Consider the following 24,660-nt stretch of genomic DNA (forward strand, 5'->3'; position numbering starts at 1 on the left):
CTCCACTGGATCTCAGCTCTCCCCTAGTACAAGATATGGTCTTCATGGGGCCCTGATTGCCAGCAAGAACATCCTCTGCACTACTTCTCTGGCAAAGAAGAAAGAAATTACGTATCAAGCTTTACCTATCTGGAGGAGTGGACTGGAATTAATGACAGTAGAGTCCCCAGTGGACACTTCTTCAGAGTCCTCCAGTTAAAAAGTTATTATTTCTCAGAATTATTCCTTCTCAGAAGAGAAACTGCTCATGGAACTCCTTCAGAATAATTACGTTGTCACAGGTAAAGCTCTCCTTGTTTGCCTAAGGGAAGCACAGCCCTTCCAACTGCTTTACCTCTTCTCCATCACAAGGAACTGATGAAAGCTTGGGATAAGGAGGAGGAGGAATTAGGATAAAGGAATGGAGAAAGGGGCCGTGACATGCATTTCTGGCAGAGGAGCAAGGAACTGCTCATGGCAAGAAAGGATAAGTAAACAGAAGGAAACAAACACAAACACAGCACAAGATTAACACAAAATGATTCTGTCCCATGCCATGCTGGTCATGTGCTGAGCTACAGGAGAGAATGTTACACCTCACAGCTTTTAGCTCAGGCACCAAAAAACTCAGCTTTTGTACCCCATGGCCCAAAATTCAGTCCCAGACACATTATGATTTAAATCTTAATGCAAGACAAAAATGAAGAAGGCATGAAAGCTAAGAAGTAAATAGATGGCAAAGGACCTCCTTAAAGTAGCTGTTTTTTTTCAGGCTAGAGGTACAGCCCCACTACAGATTTACAGAGCGAAGAAAGACCCTCTCTCCACCATACTACTCTCAGTATTTTCCACACATCCAATTTCAGAGCCTGTTGGCAGGCTCACTCCCTCCCAAGCTTGTGGCCAGGAAACAGTACGGCGCTGCCACAAGGCTTCCACATCAGAAAACAGCCAGAGAACAACACGGCTGCCCAGAGGGAATGTCCAGATAAACTTTCAGTGGTGTAAACTCTGAGCAAAATCTGTTCCTCGTGGAGGTAAGAAGGATCAGAGGAAACAGTTTTAAGCACCCTCTGTCCGAATGTGCTCAAAAATGCACTTCTTTCAAGCCTTTGTAACAAACCCTATTCCTAAAGACAAACTCAAACATACAGCTTACTGTCAGATCTCATTTTACAAAATCCTCAACTCTGAATGAGGTGGACTAGAGTCAAGAATTCAGAAGTCTGAAACTTAGGAAAACTGGCTCAAAATTATTTTCTCCATAAACAAGACAGCTCTTCTTCAAAAAAGTCAGGAACTCTAGGATTTTATTTGAAGGCCACATTTGAAGTGTATTTCAAAGCATGCATTCCATATGGCCTGAATGTGTCTCCTATAAATGATTTGGGATCCTCAGCAGCTTTGCAGAGTTTTCTGTTTTGTTTTAAAAAGCCTTTGCTATTCACCTTTAAACACAGTTCATATGCCCGCATGAACACGTAAGAAGATACCCTCAACCTTTTTGATTTATAAGTTTCTTCAATACGTCAGCGAAGATTAAAGTGTGGCTAAGACTCCCCTTTTATCTTGGCATGATTTATTTTTACACCGTATCAACCCTCTCCAGGGCTGGATATTTACATATTAATAATGAAGCCTGCTTTATAATTCCTCACCCCCATTCCTTTAGCGTCATATATTAAAAAGTGTCGATAGATAAGACTTGGCTCTCAAATTAGCAGTGATAGCAATGCAGAGTTCAAATTATTCAATTAAAACAGAGACAGCTATGTTTACAGTCCTCCCACATTTGAGCTAAGCTGGGATTTCACTCTCAGAAGCTGCCCTGTTCTAGTCTGATAGAGGATGAATAGTTTTAATCACTTCCCCAAACTGACTAAATCCTTTTGGAAACAACAGTTTTGATGTTTTAACCATTTCCTTGTTATTGATATTCCTATAAATACTTTGTGAAGAGAGACTGAGGATGCAGTTCCACAGTTTGTTTAAGCCAATTTAAGTGTGGGCTACAGCCAGAACGAACAAGCATGCCCTCCTCCACCCTACCACCTCTCCCCACTGCCCTCATTGTGCTGGAACTGCTGTTCCTGTAGCTGCCTGCTTAGCTGGGCAAGGGAGCCAACCCACCGCAAAACTAATTCACCCCCACCTTTTTTCTCCCAGGTCATTTCCTTCTGCACAGCTGTATAACCACCAGTACTAGCAGAATGAAACGTGGTGGGAACACATGGCTGCAAGGTGGGAAAAGACCACTGCTGACAGCAGCTAGCACATAGTCGGCTCAGAGGAGTGATGAAACCATAGGATAAGAATCTGCTCATGCAGCACTGACTACAGAGCAGAGCAGACACAGCCAAGCTAGCTTTAGACTCGTGCATTTGAGTAGCAGGGCAGACAGCTTAGGCCAGGCCCACCGCCCAGGAGGTACACATGTTCTTAGGTAGGTTTGATTCACAGGTAGAGGAAAAACCCTCAACACACAGCTGCAGTTCTTTCCAGCTGTGCTTCTCATCTACAGGGCAGCTTAAGCCAGCTCTCACCAACATCAGCAGAAGCCTTTACACTGACATCAATAGGAACCGTATCAAACCTGCAGCATTTGAAAACAGCACAAAACTGCTGCTGTATGCCTGTGTCACCCTGCTCCCCACACCCTCATGATTGCAACGTTCTACAGTTTTTGATATTTCATACAGTTGCTAAAGCTCTCCAGTCACTGGACTCAAGTATAAGAGTATCTGCCCTCATTTAAAGGGAAATCAAAATTTTACACTTTACTGTTGAAGAGAAGTATACAGGTAGAGAAAATGAGCAGATAACTGGGACAAAACTGTACCCATAAAGAATCAAAGAAGAAAAATAAACTAACCTCTGCTTTTATGCCATTCTCATGTGTTGTTTTTTGTTTGTTTGTTTTGTTTTTAAGATCTTAGAATTGCTAATTATTTATTATTTTAATACTTTAAATACAATGCTTGTTCTGGAACTGTTCCAAGAAGCTGACAAAACACAAATGCTGACCAAAAAAAAAAGGGGGGGAAGCAGAATTTGCATGGATACCAGCAGCACTGAAAACATCATGTCCTAAACCTTAAAGAAGGAGTCTGTGGAATGTATGCTATCTGCCATGACTTATTGTGTCCTTTTTCCTCACAGCATTTGTTTGATGCACATGGAAATGCTATCAAATACATGCTATAAGGTCCACTATAAATGGCCACAGAAACACCAACTCGGATTATCAGACTGCAGAGATCTGCACTGAGCTCAGTGTGAAGACCCCTTGCTGTGGACTGGACTTTAGAAGAAAAGCAAAACAAGCTCAAACTCAAGTTTGAGGAGAATTCAGGGTAAATCAGTTTCTGCTAATGAAAAGAGCTTGTTCTGCCCACGGCACAACAGAATTTCATGGGACCTCTCAGAATTAGGTATAAGCTGCCTTTTGTATATACACCCTTTCTGCTAAGGAGGGCCTAGGAAAAAATGACATCATCACTAGAGATTATATCTTTTCCAGACAAACTAAATGCTGCTTCTACACAGACAGTCAAAATCACAAGAGCCACTTAAAGGAGGAAAAAAAAAAAAAAAAAAGGATAAAAGTTACTAACAAATACTGGGTGTTCTTAGTGACCTTGTGATGTTTCAGCCTCTCTCAATTGCACCAAGGTCCCTTTTTTCCCCTAGATTCAGGAAAAACAGTAACTTCATTTTGGCAAAATAATTGTATAACCTAACACGTGTTCAGCACTTTTTATCTGTACCTCTCAAAAGAGGACGATATCACTATCTGCATGTGATATCGCCATCTGCATGAACTCCATCAATAGCACTGAAGCATTTGGAGTATTCAGTACCAAACCAGGAATTGCTGCTACCAGCAGTGAACCCAACAGAAAACATTTGTGAACCCTTGGTCTGTGTCAGACTGCAAAAACATCTCCTATCTAATCCCCTGACTTAAGAATGTGACTCAAAATCTTGAAGATCATAGTACAGTATCAAAAATGGAGAATCTGCTTTTTTTTTTTTTTTTGTTCATTTTAAATACAAGGATTGTGAACAGCTGTACTCTTACAGGTGTTCTCTCAGCCTGACCATGTTGTTCTTCATTAGGTTACATCTTCACTGAAGCCAGTGGAAGCTTTGCCTTCTCAGCCAGGCCCTACATTAACCAATTAAAAAGTTTTGCTGCCTCTGGCTTTGTAGAGGTTTAATTTGGGCATCTGCCCTTGAAGTGGAAAGTTGAGATAACCGGACAAAATCCTTTACGGCCATAAGGATAAGAAAGATCCACAGAATACATAGTAAAAATCAGCTTTAAGAAACTTAGCACTGGCAATCGTGTTATGTTTGTTATTACCACCCACTTTTGACTGTGAGTCAGTTATACGGTTTGGATGTGACCTCCCCTTTCATTACCTTCCATCCCCTGGCAAAAAAAAAAAAAAAAAGGCAAAAAAAAAACCCAACCCAATCTCCATGCTGTAAAACACTTCACATAATCAAGAGCTTATCTAGGTATCTCAGTGATTTTACAGTGTTACACATATCCTAGTATCACAAGAATATGTTTTACCTTGAGGCAAATGTTTTAATTTATGTGCATGTGAGCTATTTGCAATACCTCCACCAAATGGAGCCCATATAACCCGTCGGATGGCTTTCACCCAATCTTCCATTTCATTCTGGGAATTAGCCATAAGCAGGAAAGCTTCATGATTGACGGGCATCTTTTCCCGGTCGCCTGCTCCACCTGAAAAACAAAACACAAATATCTTTTAGCATCTAGCTCAGAAGAGAACAAGTAATGTTTAAAACCACCAAGATTCTGGGTGAAAATGATTAATTTAATTGAGCAGTTTTACACACAATTCCTACACGTATGCTGCAGCACCCACAAAGCATGCTGATAAGACTTCAAAGCTGAAGTAAAAAATAGGCATTTCCAGTGTGGAAACTTTGAGATGTTGTGCCTGCTGTCCCAGCAGTAAGCAAAGGGAGATCACAGGCTGTTACACCCTGCAGGAGGAGCTCAAAATTAATTTCACATATCTGTGCTGAGCCATTGAGAGGGACCAAGGGAATCATAGGACAAGTTAGGGTTTGAAACGTAGAAGCTGCAAGATCATCTGCTTTCCTCAAGTTCCTGGGAATTTATAGTCTTGATATAGAAAGAGACCCAGATTGATTTTGGATCCATCCCAGAAGCAGTGTTTTGGAACAGGAGTTAGGACTTGAGAATATGAATCTGACTCTCCCACTTGAAACAAGATCTTTAGGAGCCACTAACATTGCCGTGAACATCCCAGGCAGTACTGACCAGAACACCAGGCGCACTCAAGCTGTTCTATTACGTCTGTCATTTGAGGATACTCTAAGGCTTACAACACCTTCACCTTTCTATTCCCATTTTCTTTTTAGCTCTTTACTTACTTCAGTCAGTTTAAATGTTCCCCTCAACCCTCATTTTATGTCCCAGAGCTGGACACAACCTCATGAGGCCATACATACAGCTCTGTTGGAGCTGATCCTGTCCAACACAGCAGCTGCATCACCAGCGGCCTAAAGCTTTTCCATCTCCATGGACACTGCCTTTGGCTTTGCTGCAGAAACAACGCCTCAGCTGTTGTGTCGGTGCTGTTTCCATGCTTGCAAACCAGAGCAGCCGGGATTGCCTGTCCGTGCAATTCAGAGATAAGGGCAGGACAATGGCGCGTGGTGGTTTCTGCAGAACTGACTTAAACACAGAACATGTGCCTTCTAAATCCTTGCTAATCTGGAGAAAGGAGCAAACTGGAAGCTGCCTGCAAGCCAAGGAAGTGGTTTTTCTTGCTGTTAATTGTTTCCTGGCCTAGAAACACCCGTGGAGCACGTGCTGATTTGCAAAGCAAAAGGGCTTTTTGTGTGTGGTGTGAGATGTGCCACGAAGGGCTCTGTGGCAATTTGCAGAACAAAGGAAACTGAGGCAGCCTTTCAGCACAGGACAGAGATGACTGCCCACCTGGCACTAGGCATTCAGTTTAAAAAAACAAAGGCCAGGATCTTTTCCCCCACGCATATCCAAATTCCGATTCTCTCCTCACAGCATCCTCCCGGACAGCCTCCCCTTTTGAATTTGCATTCCCTGAGATAAGGAAGCAGAACAGCTGCAAGAGATAGGCACTAAACAACGAGCTGCACTCCAGCTCTGCTGAGCACTGCAGACTGGGGAGCAGCAGGCAAACTGGACTGTGGGTTTGGGTTGGCCCTCGACCAGGACCTGCCAGGTTACCACGTCTTTGCATTGCTAAGCCCAAACACTCCAAAAACTCATTTATCCCAGCTCTCATTTCTCTACCTATAAAGACCAAAGTCCTGGGAAGCGTTTCTCCAGGCTGTTTCGTCACTCCTGCTCCCAAGAACCTCTTCTTACCCCACTTTCCAGTAGGCCTGGCCAAGTGACCCAATGTCAGTGATCAGAGTGCTGCAGTGAAATGAGCCATGCAGCTGAGCACCAGCCCTGAAGGACTCAACTCCCTCTGTAAGGGGCACCTCTTCATTTTATTTCACTCCCTAGCAGTACTACATTAGCTGCTCTCACCTCAGACAGGCAGACATGCATCCTTTTGGCTGACCTCCAGCCATCCCCTTGGCTTCTTTCTTAGCATTAAAGTCTTATTTATTCATTGCCAACAATGAGTTTGGTTGCCCTCATCACAGCAACTACAAACCTTATAGTTGAGGCATTTCTAGCTGCCAGTTAATTCTGATATATCCTAGTCTTGCAAAGTGGGCTGTTTAGCTCTATTTCAGGACACTAGAGCATCCATAAGTGCATGTGCTGAACAGATCACACCACCAGAAAAAAAAAAAAAACAAAAAAAAACTGAACTTAGTCAAGGCAAAACACGCATCCTGTTCTTAAATTTAAAGGGACCCAGCTGAAGTCTTGCCCACACAAGCCATGAAGTATAAGAAGAGAGCAGAGTCCTAGTTCAGAATAAACTACTGACTGTAAATTTAGCAAGAACAGCTGAACTAAAGCAGGCAAAGAGAGATGTATGAAACATAAGCAGAGAAAGATGAAGCCTCCATCCGACTGAACTTCTGCAGAAGTGGTGTCTCAGCATCTTCCCCCTGAATTGCCATACCACAGGGACCTGACTAAAACTCCCCTTCCCCTAAGATGTTACTTTGGACTAGCCTGCTGCCTTGTAAACCTTCTTAGGTATTTTTCATGCAAGCATTTAAGGAAAAATATTTATACTTCTACTGGAGTCTGCAAAAAGTAAAAACAGGATGGGAAAAAGATTTCTGCACATGCTGTAGAACCTAGGCTTGAGACTCTGCCAAAACCTATACATACAGCTCCTCTGTGGTTAGCTTTCTCCCACTGAAACTTTAAATAGGACCAAGGTCATGATCCTACAAGCTGCCTGTGGGAGAGTCAGTAGTGACTAGTCACAAGAGTACAAGAAGATAAATACAACTCCACGCAGAGACACTAGTGTAGAAACCAGAATACACTTCAGAAGGACTTCTTAGAGAAGTCCTCATGTGTTAGTATGAGATGAATAAGCAGTGGCAGAGCAAGCAGACCCAAATATAAACAATTTTTCTTTTATGACTTTTTGATCTTGTTCCTTTCCACATGCTGCTGGCTCCTTTCACTACATCACCAAGGCAATGATCAGAATTAAAGTTCCCAAAGGGTGGAGTTCAGATGCAGCTCTCAGTGCTGTTGCAGCACCCAACAGACTTTGAGTCATAGAAGTCAGAAGAATGAAAAACAGCTAAATCCAAATATTTAGATCTTATTAAAACAAACAAACAAACACACCTCCCTTCCACTGCACCTTCTTTACAAATCCAGAATTGTACCAGAAACTCACAGCTGCTTTCCTTTCTGTGCCAAGCTACAACAGAGGACCTTGTTCTGGGTTTCAGATTTGAGTTGGCAACAGAGACACTGTACAGATTCAAACGTACTGGCCTTTAGGATGCAGAAAACAATTTTAAACCTTTCTGTCTAGAAATGCTTGTATACAAAATTTTAGCTTTGCCCATCGAAGCAGTATGAAGCTTGCAGGCAGATACTGCACTGAAACCTCCCTCCTGCCCCAAGGGGAGCCACAGCCCACCCTGAGCAGCTGGGAGACTCCAGCCCCAGGCACACAAGGGCTGCTGCACAAAGCTAATGGGCGCTGGCTCCTCTGCACCACAACAGGGAGGAACAGTCTGCTAATGATTTTAAATACAGACAAGGGCTTTCCATTCCTTTGAACAGAATTTCTCGCTCATCTTTAATCACGCTCCCATACAAACGAGACTGGCCCTCAGAGGCCTGCTCTCTTAGCTCAGGATTGCCAGGGACAGACATCCTGACCCTTCTGCTCAGACACTTTCAGCTCCAGACCAGAGGAAAAACCTTAACTGTCTGCAAACACAGCACATCAATGCATTTGGTAGAAGCAGGGGCCTTAACTCAAGGTACTGTTGCAAAGTTGCTTTATAGATACCGGTAGGTATTTTTGCCTCAAGGGAACTGAATAGCTCAAGGCTGCTAGGTGCAGAGTGCTAGTGCTCTCTCTCCCAGCAAAGCTGACAGAATCGCTCCCAAAGTGCTCAGGTGGTTCATGGAACTGCATTTCATGTGGCTTCAGAGACACCTGCTAAGGGCATTGGCTGCAAGCATTGACCTCGGAGTAGCGTGCCACCTCCTAGGCCTCAGTAAGTCATTCTGTCAGCTCTCTCCAGGGCCCAGAACATGGAAGATCAAACAGAAAGGTTGGAGCTAGGTAACTTGCCAAAGGTCTGACAGAGCACCACAGCAGCAGCGGGAATTGAAATCCATATTTCAAAGCCCTATTTACTGAAAATTCTTGCTTTTTTGACTGTCCTTAGTCTGGTATGCATACATGGGGAAGCACAAAGCATAAGGCTGCCATTATGCCACATGTACCTGTCCTGCCCAGAGTTCCTGTTCAAAGAACCCAGAACAGCCCTCCAGCTGCAGCTCTCCCTTTATAACAGCTGTTTCCAATGAGGAAACCTTGGAAGCATTTTTTTTTGCCATGAATTTTATTCACATAAGCTTAACCTTCAGAAAAGCAACATCTGTGGAGCCAAGCCTTACAGCCCCTTTCTCTGTATGGAAACAGAAGCTCAGGAGAAGCAGGACTGGACTTCCAGTAAATGTTCCTGCCTCATTCCATGTAAAAGGAGGAACATTTATGTCCTCAGATGAAGCTGCTGCCAGGTTCTGCTGAAGTTGGCAACTTGTTTTTTTCTTCAGACCATTTCCCTCCCTCCCCTGCCACATCTGGTTTGCCTTTCTCCTATTTCTTACATAGTTCTGCTTATTGATGTGCTTGGGTATTGTCATTATATCAACTCCACCAAAAATGTACACAACTACAAATGTTTGTATATGTGTATATATTTACGTGCTTGCAATGCTTTGGTGTGGATAGCAGTGGTGTTTCCAGTGAGGGTGAAACTGAGCTGGCCACGCACATGCTGCTGCAGTGTGTGGGGAGGCAAACAGCAGCTCCAAGGGTGAGTTATGAAAGTGCTGGTGGATAGGTAAGTCAAGGCCCAAAGAACGCTTGCCTTCAGTACTAAAGCAAGCAGTGACTTGAAGCCTTTGATTGCAGACAGGCAGCAACAAAGATCTTGACAAATGGACAAAACCTGCACCCAGCAGCTGAGAACAATTGCAATGATTCACCTTCCCTGACTGACTCTTCATGATTGTCCTAAAGGTGAGGATCAGATTCAGGGCTCTAAGATCTCCCTGATAATGAAAGAAGGTGAAAAATGAGGTGGATGAATTCTGTCAAGGTGAAGGGCAACTGTATTAGGGGAATCTTTGCACAATGAGAAAAAAATAGCCTTGATCTTTGGATTATGAAAAGAAACAAAAAATATTAGCAAATAAGTAAAAGGTCATTAATTGCTTGAGTGCTTGATCAGGAAAATTGACAGAATCTACAAGGGAAAGACAGAGGAATGGAGCAGTGCAGTAAATAGTGATATGTGCTTGCCATGGTTTTTTTGTATTTGTATCTATAGATACAGGCACATATCCATGCACGTATGGGATATCCGAGTTGGAAGTTAACGTGGAAGCTGAGAGCAAACTTGTGATCACCTTTTAAAAAGCTTATAAAGTTCAGAAAAATAAAGTCTGGGGATTTAGTATTACACAGCATGCAAATAAACGAAACAAGCTTTGGATCAAAACCCATTTATTCTGTTTCAGTTCATTTTTTTCCTAAAGAAACATGCACCTTTGCAGGTGACATGTTTTATTTCCACATTTTGGAATCAGTCTGAGGGGATTTTAATGTTCAGCTTTCACTTGGTTTTGGTAACGAGGAAAACGAAGTTTTAAATTGCTGTTATTGTACAGTGTAAGGCCAGCTCATAAATTGACATGGTTTAAAGTTTCTTGGAGCAGAACTAACAAGAGTGCTCTAAACTCTCGTTGACTTTTCAGTCAAATGCCTAATTTCCTTAAATGCTTTTAAATCCCCACAGGTTTAATGATAATTACAAGTAAAAGATGATCAAATTTTCAAAAGTTCTAGCAGAAGATTTTCATGAGTCACTAAATGATTTTTAGATCTCAGATCTTAGACCTTGTCCCAGAGAATAACACAAAGGCAGATAAACAGCTTAACGTCAGTGCTATCTATAAACTAATTCAAGGGCCCTGGTACTAGGTGGAGAACAGATCCCTTCTGTGGTTTCAGATGAGTACTTCTGTGCATTTCAGATACCATTAAATTGTTTTAAAGAGGCACCAGCAAGGATATTAGACCTCAGAATCGTGGTTTCTTATGCAAAAATTCTGACAAGACTTAACATGAACGGAAGCACTTCAGCTCTTCTGTACTGACACAGACTACAGAGAACTCTTAAAAATCTAAGGCTAGTGTTCTGTTTCAGTTGTCAGGATCAGATGTATGATTAATAAAAGTACAAGTAATAAATGAAGATTTGGTTTAATCTTTGACCTTTTAGACATAAAAAAAAATGTATCAGGTGAGTTTGACTTTTGTTTTGTTTTAATTTCAACTTCTGCCTGGAGATTCCTTTCTTGATATGTCATCTGTATTACCCTAGACTTATCTATTGAACTGAGGAACTGGTTTGTGCTACCAATCACTTCAAATAAACCAAAACCTTGAAAGCAAACAAACCCATACGCCAGGTATGCCCTATGCTGTTACTGATGTCAATGTCACACAAGCAAAGTGACCTGGCAAACAGAAGAAAGATGCAAGATAAAAGGAAGTGAGAAGGACAACTTTAGGTGCTTTTATAGGATGAGCAAGTAGCAGTGTACACAAATGCCACCTTAAACCCCTGCTTATAAAGCTTTCTCTTGCTCAGTGCTTTGTAATGTTTAAGTCTACTTAAGTTGATTTTTTTTGATGTGCTTTATCTGCCTTAGGCTGAACTGTGAGGTCTCAGTTAAAAAAAAAAAAAAAAAAAAAAAAAGAAAGGCTCAGCCATTTTTAAGTTAACATCTAGTATTAAAAACACATGTATTGCAATACATGCTTTCATGCTCCCTTGTTTTCAAGAATCTGAAATTTCATGAGGAGACCACTATGCCACCTGGGATGTGCTGCTCAAGGTGGCTGCAATGTCCAGTCCTAGCTTAGAGCTGAATTCACAGCCATGGGAAGGCCACCTCTACTGCAGCAGCCCAATATTTAGTGTTGAGGTGAGCCCAGGCATAATATTCAACTGCTCTAGGTACATTAATTTTCTCAAGGATGTAGCATCTCCCTTGCATCAACACAGCTCAGGCACCATTCCCTCTAGCTCCTGCTCACAATTACTTTGCTCCATAAGAGGCATTGCCATTAATCATGATCATGCTGGCTCCCTAGCCAGAGAGGTTTCAGGAGCCTGTGAAATGCCCCCACCTCTGTTCAGTATCCCTATAAACATGAGGTATTGTTATTGCTTTGAGATTTGTTTGTATCAGCTTCTGCTAGCTAGCAGCAAATGATGAAATGTCTCCAACATAGTCACAGCTCATTTAGGAAGTCAGAAGAACCTTTCCAAATAGGAATAGATCAACAATAATTAACACGAGGAGCAACTACTAAACCACCAATTGCTTGGAGCAGCATGACACCACTTTGCCTCTGCTGTGACTTGTATGTTTCATCCTGAGTGGGAATGCTAGAGCACCTGCACTCTAATTATCTCCGAGGATGCTTCAGGGGTTAGACTGTCAAATAAGTGACAGTATGCTCAAATCAATTAAACCCTTGTGACTTGACTCAAATAATATTTCCCAATAGGAAATTGCAGTGCAGACAGAACATGTTCACTTCCAAACCTGGATCACAGCAGAAGTAACAGCTTGTTAGCTGGACTTCTCAGCGCACAGTGGCATGGTCACTGTCTTAAAACAATACCTGCTGAAAAGCAGACAAATTTAGGGTACAACATGTTCTATGCTGATACTAACATTGTTTGCCTGCCAAGCAACAGGTATCAGGCACCTTGGCACCAGCCTCTCACTGGAAAATGAAAGTTCCTACTGGAAAAGGTGGTGTTGGGAGCCCAGGCACATTTGGGGTTCAGCTCCTTCCACTCGCACAAACCCTTCCTTCAAAATCTGTCTGACATCACCAGCTCTTAAAGAGCTGTTCATCTCCTGAAGTGTCTTTCTTAGAATGATAAAAAGACAACAAAGACAACTTCTGTCCCTCTGTACAGATGTCCTAGGAAAAAAAAAAAAGCCATTTCCTTGCAGGAAAAAAAAAAAAAAGCACCCCAGTCCTACTGCAAAATTAAGTATGTGGTAGTAATGGCAATTGGGGATGACAAGGAGGAGAAAGACCAGGTTCCAAAGCTTTTTTTTTTCCCCAGTATGTTATGTGGACTGCCTTGTACTAAGAGATATCTGCTTTCCTTTATCCTTCTTTCTCCCGCTCCAGAAAACTGATCCTTGCAGCCTTTCCTCAATATATTCCAAATCTAGAAAGCTACAACAAGCTCAACCCTTAAAAGTGATGAAGTGTGCAACTGCCCAGGCTATGGTAACCTCTTGATCATTTCAGTGGTCTCTGGCCTGGACTGAAGGGAAACGAATTCTTCTGAGGCCAGCAGAAACCACGCACTCAGATGGAGATGCTCCATTCAGGGCAGCCCAATGGCAGAAGGCATGTGCCAGCCCCTGTAAGGCACATTGCAGGAGGCCTATCTGAAATAAGACAGCTATGAATTTGAAGGTACTATACATATATTATATATATATAATATATAGTTGCATATATATAATATACAACTGCTCTAGGTACATTAATTTTCTCAAGGATGTAGCATCTCCCTTGCATCAACACAGCTCATATATATAATATATATATATGCGTATATATATCACAAATACATGCACAGAAGACTCAGAAAATAGTTGCACATCTGTACAAAGCAGGTCGCATGGTTCAACATGGTTCTCCAAAGCAACAAGTGCTAGACACTTCTGAGGAATGTATCAAATTATATATTCCAACTGTGGTTATGTTTACACACTATTATAAGTGAGGAAATTCCTTCCTGACCAAAGATGATGATCCTTCATGCTTTGAAATATCTGAATGGAAATGACTGGATAATTTTTATGCATTACCATGCAACCACAAGCACTTTTCTAGCTCTCATAAATTTCTTCAAATCTTTAACACTGAAGACAAAAGTCAAGGGAAATTTTAAATCCTGATGAGCAGTGAGTTACCACAACATCAGAATAGCAAAATCTGATCTATTTTTCTTTGAAATTTTCATTCTAGAAATTCAATACCCAACTGCTGCTAATACCCAACTTCTTTCAGCATTTTTGCATTCCCATTTTCCAGGTATGCTCACTGATAGGAGTGAAGTTGTTCCCATGCCTTCTAAGTAAGTCTCATTACAACTATTTCCTCTTCCCCCTTGCACCTCATAAGCCTAATTTTTCTTTCTTTCTTCTTTCTTTTCTTTCTTCTGCAACTAACTCCACTATGAAAGTTAAAAATACAGTGAGGGAGTCTTCAAAGATGATATTGCTGCCATCTTAGTCAAAGCTATGGACTTTGAACAAAGGAGAACTGAGGTGAAACCATCAGCTGGTACGGCTTTGGCTGCAGACAGCAGCGCTCTTAGCTAAGCCTGCAAAGGCTCAGATTCTTTGCAGACTGAATACAGAGTTCTTCAGAAATCCAAGCCAACCAATTACAAACGTTATTTTCTTCAGTGAAGTGACTGAAGCTTTACAAGCACAGTTTTGGCAGCAGCAAATACACGGCCTATCATTAAGGACACAACACTTACAGACTTTGTTTTCACAAAAATGAAGCTATTTGTTGCATTAATGCAGAAAAGGAATTGAAATGCAAAAGAATATATACTGTAAGCCTTTTGTAAAATGTTGACAAATTTTGGGAGAAAAAAAATCTTACCCAAATTAATGATGAGACAACGTAGATGATACCAATACTGATCTAAGTCAGAATTTAAATGCTCTGGGATATCCTGATCCAAGTCTTGCTATAGTTTGCACAGAATAGCAGTTTTATACCAGTCTCCTTCTGTATCTCGCTAAGTGTTGGTTATCCAATGAATCTTCTAAACATGACTGTTACACAGTACTCTTTACTGTGGCAATACTGGTGTTTGGCAAAAAGGACAATTTGTTCTTGTCACTTGGGCTAAGCACTGCAGCCACTCAGAACACAGCGGTGGATGGCTAATGGAATTGAGGTTATGCTGATGCACAAAGCAGGGGCCTCAAATCTTTGTGCTTTCAGACAGTTGTCAGTGAACTGCCAGCAGAACAATGCTTTAGAAAAATCAATTCTGCTTCTCTCTACCCAGTGGCAATGGACAAATTCATCCCAGTTAACAGCATTATCAAAAAGTCCATAAAAGTTCCTTTGAAGTTGTTAATCATTAGCAGATGTAACCTCACTTTTCAAAAAACACGCTGATTTAGATGTTTCAACAAGAAATGAAAAGAGCCTGGTACGTAAACAACAACTCATCCAAAGAAATGTCTTCAGCTGGTGGATTTGTTCCCAGTGAAATTCAAGAGAGCATTGCACAGATCATTTTCTTTGAGACTCAGTGGGTTTCCCCATGGAAGCCCTGTCTGCAGCATTCACTGCCATTACAGCACACTGGGATATTACAGACATACCCTCCCACTGCATCCCATCTCAATGCTTCCAAGTCTTCCACAGGTTAGGCCAAAGGCATGTGCACAGGTATTGCCTCTTCTGCGAGCTCACATACCTTTGCTCACCTATTGTAGAGGCACAATAAAGCTCAGATGTGCCTTGGCACAGCTGAGGACAGCAGTTTGTAAAGGCACATTTATATTTTGGAACTATTCATGTTTTTCAACCCACATGGTAGAATTGCCTCAAGCATTGCCTTGCAAGCTTCCATTCCCACAGTGCAGAAAACTCACGGATACCAAAGCCCTCAGCCACTGACCTGTTGTTGTCCAGCTCCTCCAGACAACAGCAACCTGCTTCTGGGCTTATATGACCTTCCCCAGCTGTAGTTCTGTACTTGTGGACTGGAGCAAACTCCAGGAAAGTGACCTTCTTCATGCAGAAATCCTTGAACTTCTGATGGTCTTCCAATACCTGCATGGCACCTTTGTCTGAGTGCTCTGTGCTGGGAGGTTTTCTCTGGAATGGTTAGGTGGCTGAATGGAAATCCTTATGTGTGAAAAACTTCTCCACTATGCCAGCACATACAATGTCTTAGCAAAGTGTGCTGACACTTAAGAGCTACAACTCACTGCTAGAAGGTCCTCCAAACTATCTTATACTCTTCCCTAATTTGCAGCAGTCTGTGCCACTTATCAGCCAAAACACTGACAGCAGGAGTGCCAACAGACAAGCAGGTCTTTGTCATGCTTCAAGCGAAGGCTGCTGACCAAAGCGACATCGTAGTCACAGTGGAAGCAGCTCTGTTTATTAACAAGGTAAACTAGAAGAATTTCCACAAAGGAACACAAAAAGGAGACACATGTCAAGGAAACATTAAAAGTCACGGGAATAAGCCCCACTTCAAGAAATGTTACCTTAAGAAAAGTCTCCATAGAGAACCTGGAAGCCATAGAAGCCACAAGCTGAATTTTTCCTAGACCGGGTAAAAGGATGGGGAGGTTTACCCTGTGCTGTTACACATGCTAGTTTAGGACCCACACATTCTGGGGAAACCCCACCAGAATATTTTTTGTCTATTGTATAACATCCAGACACAGATGAAAACAAAGTTGTTATCTCAAGGAACTGTAAAGCCTTTCTCATTGCATATTGCACTACTCAGACTCTAGGGTTGCCAGTTTGGTTGCTTTTGCCAGAGTGACAATAAATATAAAAGTTCATAGAATCATAGAATATCCTGAGTTGGAAGGGACCCTTAAGGATCATCAAGTCCAACTCTTGACACCGCACAGGTCTACCCAAAAGTTCAGACCATGTGACTAAGCGCACAGTCCAATCTCTTCTTAAATTCAGTCAGGCTCGGTGCAGTGACCACTTCCCTGGGGAGCCTGTTCCAGTGTGCAACCACTCTCTCTGTGAAGAACTTCCTCCTGATGTCCAGCCTAAACTTCCCCTGCTTCAGCTTAACCCCGTTCCCGCGGGTCCTGTCGCTAGTGTTAATGGAGAAAAGGTCTCCTGCCTCTCGACACCCCCTTACGAGGAAGTTGTAGACTGCGATGAGGTCTCCCCTCAGCCTCCTCTTCTCCAGGCTGAACAGGCCCAGTGCCCTCAGCCGTTCCTCGTACGTCTTCCCCTCCAGGCCTTTCACCATCTTCGTAGCCCTCCTCTGGACACTCTCCAACAGTTTCATGTCCTTTTTATACTGTGGTGCCCAGAACTGCACACAGTACTCGAGGTGAGGCCGCACCAGCGCAGAGTAGAGCGGGACAATCACCTCCCTCGACCTACTAGCGATGCCGTGCTTGATGCACCCCAGGACACGGTTGGCCCTCCTGGCTGCCAGGGCACACTGCTGGCTCATATTCAACTTGCTGTCTACCACGACCCCCAGATCCCTCTCTTCAAGGCTGCTCTCCAGCATCTCATCGCCCAGTCTGTACGTGCAGCCAGGGTTTCCCCGTCCCAGGTGCAGGACCTGGCACTTGCTCTTATTGAACTTCATGCGGTTGGCGATCGCCCAGCTCTCCAACCTATCCAGATCCCTCTGCAAGGCCTTTCCACCCTCATTCGAGTCCACAACTCCTCCAAGTTTGGTGTCATCGGCAAACTTGCTCAAAATACCTTCTATTCCTACATCCAGATCGTTTATAAAAATATTGAAAAGTACCGGCCCTAAAATGGAGCCTTGAGGGACCCCACTAGTGACCGCCCGCCAGCCTGACGCAGCGCCATTCACCATAACCCTTTGGGCCCTGCCCGTTAGCCAATTGCTCACCCATCGTATGATGTTTTTATTTAGCTGTATGGTGGACATTTTGTCCAGTAGGATCCTATGGGAAACCGTGTCAAAAGCCTTGCTGAAGTCCAAAAAAATCACATCAGCTGGTTTCCCTTGGTCCACCATACGGGTGATCTTATCATAAAAGGAAATCAGGTTAGTTAGGCAGGACCTGCCCTTCACAAACCCATGCTGGCTGGGACCAATGACTGCTTTGTCCCCCAGGTGCGCCTCAATAAGTTCGATAAGTTAGATCTCATTACACAGATTTAGGCCACAGACATCTAGTACTTGGATGAGGCTGGTGGAATATCAGCGTCATTGCTTGGAATGCTCTCTATAGGCAATGTATTTGGATATTTTTATGCTTACAGTAGCAGAAAGTCCATTTTGACAATGTTGACATCAGTGGGCCTGCCCCACAGATACACTTAGCCCAGCTGGCGCACTAAGAAGAATACAAGCAGGCAATAGGGTGCATCCGCCTCATAAGCCTCCTTCTCTTCACCCTGCTCCTTTCCCGAGAGCACTGAACCGTATGCAGTCATCATGCTACAAGAATTTTTGCCTTTGCTGTCAAAGGCAGGATAACAGCCAGAAGACAGGGATCTGTTCAGCCAGTGACGTGGTATATTAAAAAGCCTTCCAGCTTCTGTTTCAAAACAAAGAAATCTTGATAAGCCTGAAGCTAGCAGCTGCTGCCAGCAGCATGCTGCCTTCCTTACCTTGGGGACACCTGCTGAGCTGCTGCCTCTTTAATATTAGATTAAAACAATGGCTTTCTATATAATGAATTATGTATCTGCAGTGAAGCTGTGGTATGCAGGGAGCCAGAGAAGAAAAAGTCTGGACACAGAAGAACCATTTGGTTTAATAGTCTGCAAGGCTGGAAAAAAAAAAAATAAATCACTGATGGCTTTATATTTTGTCTGAGCCCCAGTCAGATAACAGAGGGGATCAGGGGAGTGTGGCAACTGCTTCTTCCTCCTCCCTTCCCCATTTGTTACTGAGAGCAAGCAGGTGAATCTGAAGTCCCTAAAAGGGTGTAAAAATTTAAAATAATGAGGAAAAAAATAACAGCTTTAAGCTTGCATGTCTTGTGACTGCAACCAGTTTTTAAAGACAGACAGTTGCTTTTAACCATTATTTTTATTTAAATGCTCCACAGCATGCAAGCAAGAACAAACAGATATTAATAAAGTATTGCCTTGCCAGTCTGTTCCCTCCAGTTGCCTCTTTTTAAGAGACCTTCAACTATAACCTCTGAAGCCAATCTACAAGTGATTGCCAAACAGACACAGCCTTCCAGAGATGAAATTTAATAATTCTTCTCCCCTATTTAATATATCTTAGGTGACCTGGGCATGTAGGCATGAAAGCATTATAAAAAGTGATTCGGAAGAGTGTGCATATATGCAAATATATATAGTAAAACATTTGTAAGACTTAAATGCTCCTGTATTTGCAAGTGTTCTAGACCTGTCCATGTTAAAGACTAAATACAAGGGAAGTCTGGTTCTCAGAAGGAGATGGACAGTAAAGATAGCCATTCGTACCACACACCTTATGTTACGACTCAGTTTCCTCCTAACTAGTTGTGTTACTTATCTGTCTCATTAAAAATATCCAACCCAGCTTAGACTGGAAGACAGAAGGAACAGTAAGTATCACAGTAGCTGCAAACAATCTTATAACAAGGACATACAAGTGAAAGGGATTTTGATGTTTGCTTTAGCTATTAATAAATAAATAAAAAGAAATCAAAGATGTTGCACTGCTGGAATATACTTGTCACAGAACTAAGTATTACTGTTTTGGTGTTATGTAAGGGGAAAACAGGCACAGAGAGGTTAAAATTACTTCCCGATGTCCTATTGTGTGTCAGTGGGAAAATGCCTTCTCTGTATTAAAACAGTTTTCAAATTCCACAGTGCAAAATTCCTACATACCAATATAGAACTGAGATACGGAGACACAAAATGACTTCCAGGGTGGTATTGGCTAGCGACTAGCAGAGTCAGGAATGAAAAACAGATATACCACCTCCAGGAGCCCTGAATTAATCAAACGTTGATTCTCACAAAGCAAGAAATACTGTCTGGAAGGTTTGTCATGTGCAACTGCAAAGGCAGTGCCAGTCCTAGAAAGCAGAAGGTGAAGAATGAGATGGAACAAGCTGAACAGCACGAAGACTGCTCCCCCAGCACAGGATGGAAAGCAGGCCACTTACTCACCAAAGCCGTACTCTTGAAATAGGAAAGCCACACTAGAAATTAGGAGTGTATTGTGTCTCGAAAAGCTGTTACTTCACTCAGCAGCCCAGTGGTTGCCTGGCACCTCCTCTATTTGGAGAGCTTCAACTCACGAGCTGAAGTCACCGCGCTCTCAGCAGCGCTCGCATGGCTCATTGAGAGGCACAGCGGTGTGTTGGCCAACGCTGCCTCTCGAGCACTACGCGCCTTGGCAGTGCTGGCCTCTCTGGCTGCTGAATCCCAGAGCCCTGCAGAGAGAGTGGCCTGGCTCCCACAGCCTCCTAGATACCGCTTGGATAAAGCCCCAGTTCCACTCAGATTTTACTACTGATGAGGGAGGTTTGCACCGGAGCCACATGCTCTGGAAGCCATTTGCTGCGTGACAGATGTGTCTCTGTGGGGCCCTGCCAGCTCCTTTCATGTCCCCATGCCCACGGAGCCCAGCACACCACTTCCTGGAGCCTCTAGCTGCTCGGAGCAGCAAAGCCTCGGGGCCCGGCCTCCCCCCAAACTCCTTGCTTTGATCCCAGACACCTCACCACAGCGTGTTTGCACCTCGTTGCATCCCAAAGGTACGGAATTAATTTATTTGCAGGGGATTTAAGACAGATTCCTCACTGGGGAAATGTTCCTGGAAAATACTACTCTCCAGGGTTCAAGATGTAATGTAGTCACCCAGCCCTGTTTTCTGCCTCATTGTGAGACTTTTGGCTTGTTTTCTCCACTAGAGCAGCCAGCAGATACATGGAGAGCTCAGTAAACAGAAGGGGTCATATCACACTGCCTGGGCATCAGAGTAGGAAGTAAAGCCACAACACCACAGTACCTATGTCCCCCTAATGATGGAGCTACCCAGGTGCTCTTCCCTCCCCACCAGTTAGACTGAACTGGTGATGCATGGTTGACTGGAGGAAGCTTTAACATAAGAATAAAATCACAAGAGCCCCTTTTCAACACAACTGGCAGATGCAGAGCATCCTCACCTCCAGTCCTGGTCCCTATTTCCCTCAAACCCCAAGGCTGTATGAAACAAACACTTCCTTTCGCTGAGACAGCCTCTTCCTAACACATATAAAACCACCCACACTCTGATCCCATCAGAGGGGAAAGAAAAACACAGCAGAGACAGAAGGGAGCAGGAGAGGCAACAGAGCTCAGGCACATAGCCGTGCTGGGGATGCACAAAGAGAAAAGCTCTGGGCGCGTCAGGAGCACACCAAGTCCTGCAGCTCGGTAACATGCAAAAGGACCCAGCCAGAAGTCTCCAGGTACCCCAAGGCTGCTGGGTGCACGCTGCTCTGCTCAGGCAGCAGCCAGCCTCCCCCCCAGGAGCAGCAGCAGCCACACCACTTCTCTGCTGAACGGGACATCTCCCTGGTTGCTGAGTGCAGAGCGAGCCCACAACATTAAAGAACACCCCCTTCCTTTGAAGCCGAGGCTGTTTGGCTTCCCTGGCTACAAACTAAAACCGTGCCTTAATAATCCAGCTTTGAAGTCCTGTAAATCTACAGCTGTGACAAAGCAAAGACTGCTTGGCAATAACACATGCATTAATTTTTTTGGTGTTTTTTTTTTTTTTCTTTTTCTCCACTAGAAATCAAGGGACAGGTGAAAACCAACAGTGACTTGCCAGATCAGAGGAAGTTCTGACTGATGTTTTACAGCCCAGTTTTGAGTAGTGTTGAGCCAGAGCTCAATGAACGGCCAACAGAAGACAAATTTTATTGTAGGAGAGCTGACGAGAGAACAGCTGGCTTTAACAACAGGCTGCGGAACATGATAAATGTTTTTCACTGTTTTAATGCCTTGTTTAATGTGGGTGGGGGGACACGACTGTTAGGAGTTTGATGTTGCTTAAAACTGGAGAGAGAGGAAATAAGTGAGCTGCTACTTGTGTCTTTCCAGAACCTGTCATTGCTGTAGGTTTTACCAGGGGATCAGAGTAGGCTAAGGATACATCACCAGCTGAGACCTGCTGGAAATCTCAGATTTTTTTTTTTAAGCACAACATGAGAGAACATTGTACTCTGTCTTACCTGTATTATTTCAGGGGTGTGCCAAGGCTCTCTCAACCCCTCCACCAAAACAAAACAAAACAAACAAAAAAAAAAAACAGCGCAGAAAATTAATCCAAAAAGCATCCTAGCCTGGCCCAGTGCACTTCTGAAGAGACAAAATGGAAAACTAACTTAAGGAGAAACTTGGAGCTAACATTGTCCAAAAAGCTAAGAGAAATCCCTGCACTGCCTGGGATTTCAGGCAGTAAGATGTTGGAAAATCACATCCTAGTTCTCAGCTCTGCTGACCACTTCCTGCATTGACCTGGGAAAGTTCCCTCATTGAGGCTGAATCAGGAGTGTTAATTTGGGACTTTTCTTTCCCATGTGACCAACGTTTCTGGCCACAAACTCGTTCATACCTCAGCTTCTGTCCGTCCCTAGGCTGTTTGAATGTATGGGAAAGATCATGCACAGACATCTCTGCTCTTGCTGGTTTGCTCCTCTGTTCACAGGCATTGGGAACAGCAAGCAAGGACAGACCCATTGGAGCCTGTGGCTACTACAGCTTTTATGCAACCACACTTTTGATACTATGCCTAGGGCACTCTGTAATCATTTAATGCCTTTTAACAACCGCATTTACTTACTGGGAAGAATTGAAATCTCCTTACTTAGATCACAGTAAAAACTGTACGAATGAAGTGCTTTCTGGAAGGGAGCTAGAAGGGATTGCCTCGAGTAACTGGATGGAGAGTGGTTCAAAAACTGGCAGGAGTCCAGCCTGTTCAAAGCAACATTAGTGACAGATAGATGTTAAACAGCTCATGGAGGCACCCAGCTACCTCAGCACTCCCTACCCAAATGCATTGACTCTGCCTTAATGTTTTGGCACTTCCCTTCCCAGGCTGTCCTGGAAGCAAGTGGAGAGAGGTTAACACAGAGAAGAAAGGGGATCAGAAGGGAGCAGGGTCCCCAGCCTGTCAGCATGCCTGGACCAAGAGATATTCAGACAGATAGATGGATTTCACACATCAAAAGGAATTGGCTGAAGCAGGCTCAGAGATGTAACACACCCTATCCTATTCGGTCCAGAAAGAAGCTTTTTGAGAAAATCTATTTGGGGTACTCATTTAGCTGAAGATTTTCATGTTGGTAGTGACTCCCTAAAATTATGACTAGTTGCTTGCTGTTTTTGGCTAAGCCTGCCTCAGCAACCTTTCCAAGACTCAGATTCTACCTGTATTGATTCCATTTTAAAAATAATCACTTCTTAGCCCCCTGTTCCTTGCACAGGCTGGGTACCAAGCTGCTCCTCACTTTCTTCTTGAGCATGCAAGTCTTTCTTCCCAAGCTGAGCTCTAGGGCTGGACAAGTCACAGTCACCACACTGCAGCACTAGCAACAGCCCCCAGCAGATGCAGCAGCACAAAGGCGAGCCCCACAGCCACAGTTCGTGTCCTGCTGCTGCTTTTTGAGGCTTAGCCCCAAACACACCTGCAAGAAGTCTGCCCCCAAGGATGCCAAATGACAGCAGAGCAGCAGCAAGCAGCAGTTCACTGGGCAAAGGTTCCCCAGTTTCATCCTGTAGCCTTTGGAGAGCCACACTGACTCACGCTGGATGCCTAACGCCGAGCCCCAAGCCTCCACACCCTGTTGTGTCTAACACATCGCAGCTCCTTACCACAGTGGGGTAGGGAACATCTCCGAGCAAATAGGATGCACACACCCTGCTGCCTAAAAGACATCAGGGCTAGGTAATTTTATGTTCAGTTTGCACCTGCCAAAACAGCCTTACTTTTCCTGGCTGTACACCCAGCCCTTTGCTGCACACACAGGTAAGGCAGGCACCTTTCATAAGTGTCTGTCTCGAGAGGTATTTCTGCCGTGACACATGAGGTAAGGGAAAGCAGCACCCATCAGCCACCCATCCTCAGTAGGAGAGCAAAAAGGGGGAGCAAAAATTGTCCAACACCCCCTTCTAAACTGGTATATACATGTATGCACATACAAAAAAAAAAGCAAGCAAACAAACAAACAAAAAAACCTTAAAAGCAAATGAATTAATTTTTTTTTCTCATCCTTCTAATAAATGTTTTGTTGGTATAATTACATCCTTAGAAATTCATGAATAATTGCGCAAATTTGTGTACACCTGCACACATTTTGCTCAACAGAATACTAGAGATTGGTGCTAGCAACTACGAGTAAGCTTCTCACTTCTCACATCACCACTGTTATCTCTTGCTGTGCAGTCCCATTTTAAATAGGAACCCATCAGGAAAAACAAAGGTAGGTTAAAGAAAGCAAATTTCATTTCTGCAAAACCTTTTCTTCAACTTTAAACCTGCAATTAAAACCTACACTTCCAGCTTCTAGCTATGCCGTAGAAATGATTCCCATTCAAAAAAGGGATTAGGAATATGCATGCTATAAATGGTTAGCCAGGTAAGCAGGTCAGATCTCCTCAATTGCTCCATGTCCCAGCTACAAGCAATCATTGCTACTTTCCTTGATGCAGAACCCCTATCGGGACTGCTGGCTAGATAAATTTCACACTAAAGACACATGAAACAGAACGAGAAGAATACAATGTATTTCTCTATTAGGAGTTTATCGCGTTAATTTTTATAGTGCTAGAAGCAAGCTGCTCCCAGTTTTGTATCTACCTGGAGCCCACACAGGCATTCAATAAGCAAACATCACAACAGCGAGCTAAAAATCTTTGTGGAATCATGCACTCAGGTCACCCTGCATAGAAAAGATGCTAGGAGGAAACAAGCATTTCCTTCACTTAGTGTTATTTAGCTTGTTATTTCAGCATAGAGGAAAAAAATCTTTTTGTCAGCAGAAACAAAATACTGGAGCATTACCCAGCTGCCTACCTAACTTATCAGGAAAAACAAATACACACAGACATTCAGCTTCTGTTTTGTTCTGCGTTAGGGATTTCGTCCCCGTGCAAAACATATGCTCCATGT

The 24,660-nt window shown here is 43.4% G+C and overlaps 1 protein-coding gene across 14 annotated transcripts in view; it reads right to left on the reverse strand.

Moving 5' to 3' along the window:
• Positions 1–24,660, reverse strand: part of ARHGAP22 (Rho GTPase activating protein 22) — a 146,481-nt gene that overhangs the window by 37,832 nt on the left and 83,989 nt on the right. For 13 of the 14 annotated variants that reach the window (XR_011810026.1, XR_011810025.1, XR_011810023.1 and 10 more), the window contains one exon: positions 4,562–4,738. Coding sequence is in view for 9 of the 14 variants with exons in the window: in XM_038181078.2 (XP_038037006.1) it covers positions 4,562–4,738 (177 nt within the window). In the remaining 5 variants the exon portion in view is untranslated. The remainder of the gene's footprint in view (positions 1–4,561; positions 4,739–24,660) is intronic. The other variant, XM_038181080.2, reaches the window with a different exon arrangement.

This window comes from Anas platyrhynchos, chromosome 6 (genome assembly GCF_047663525.1).
Source record: "Anas platyrhynchos isolate ZD024472 breed Pekin duck chromosome 6, IASCAAS_PekinDuck_T2T, whole genome shotgun sequence".
Taxonomy (NCBI): Eukaryota; Metazoa; Chordata; class Aves; order Anseriformes; family Anatidae; genus Anas; species Anas platyrhynchos.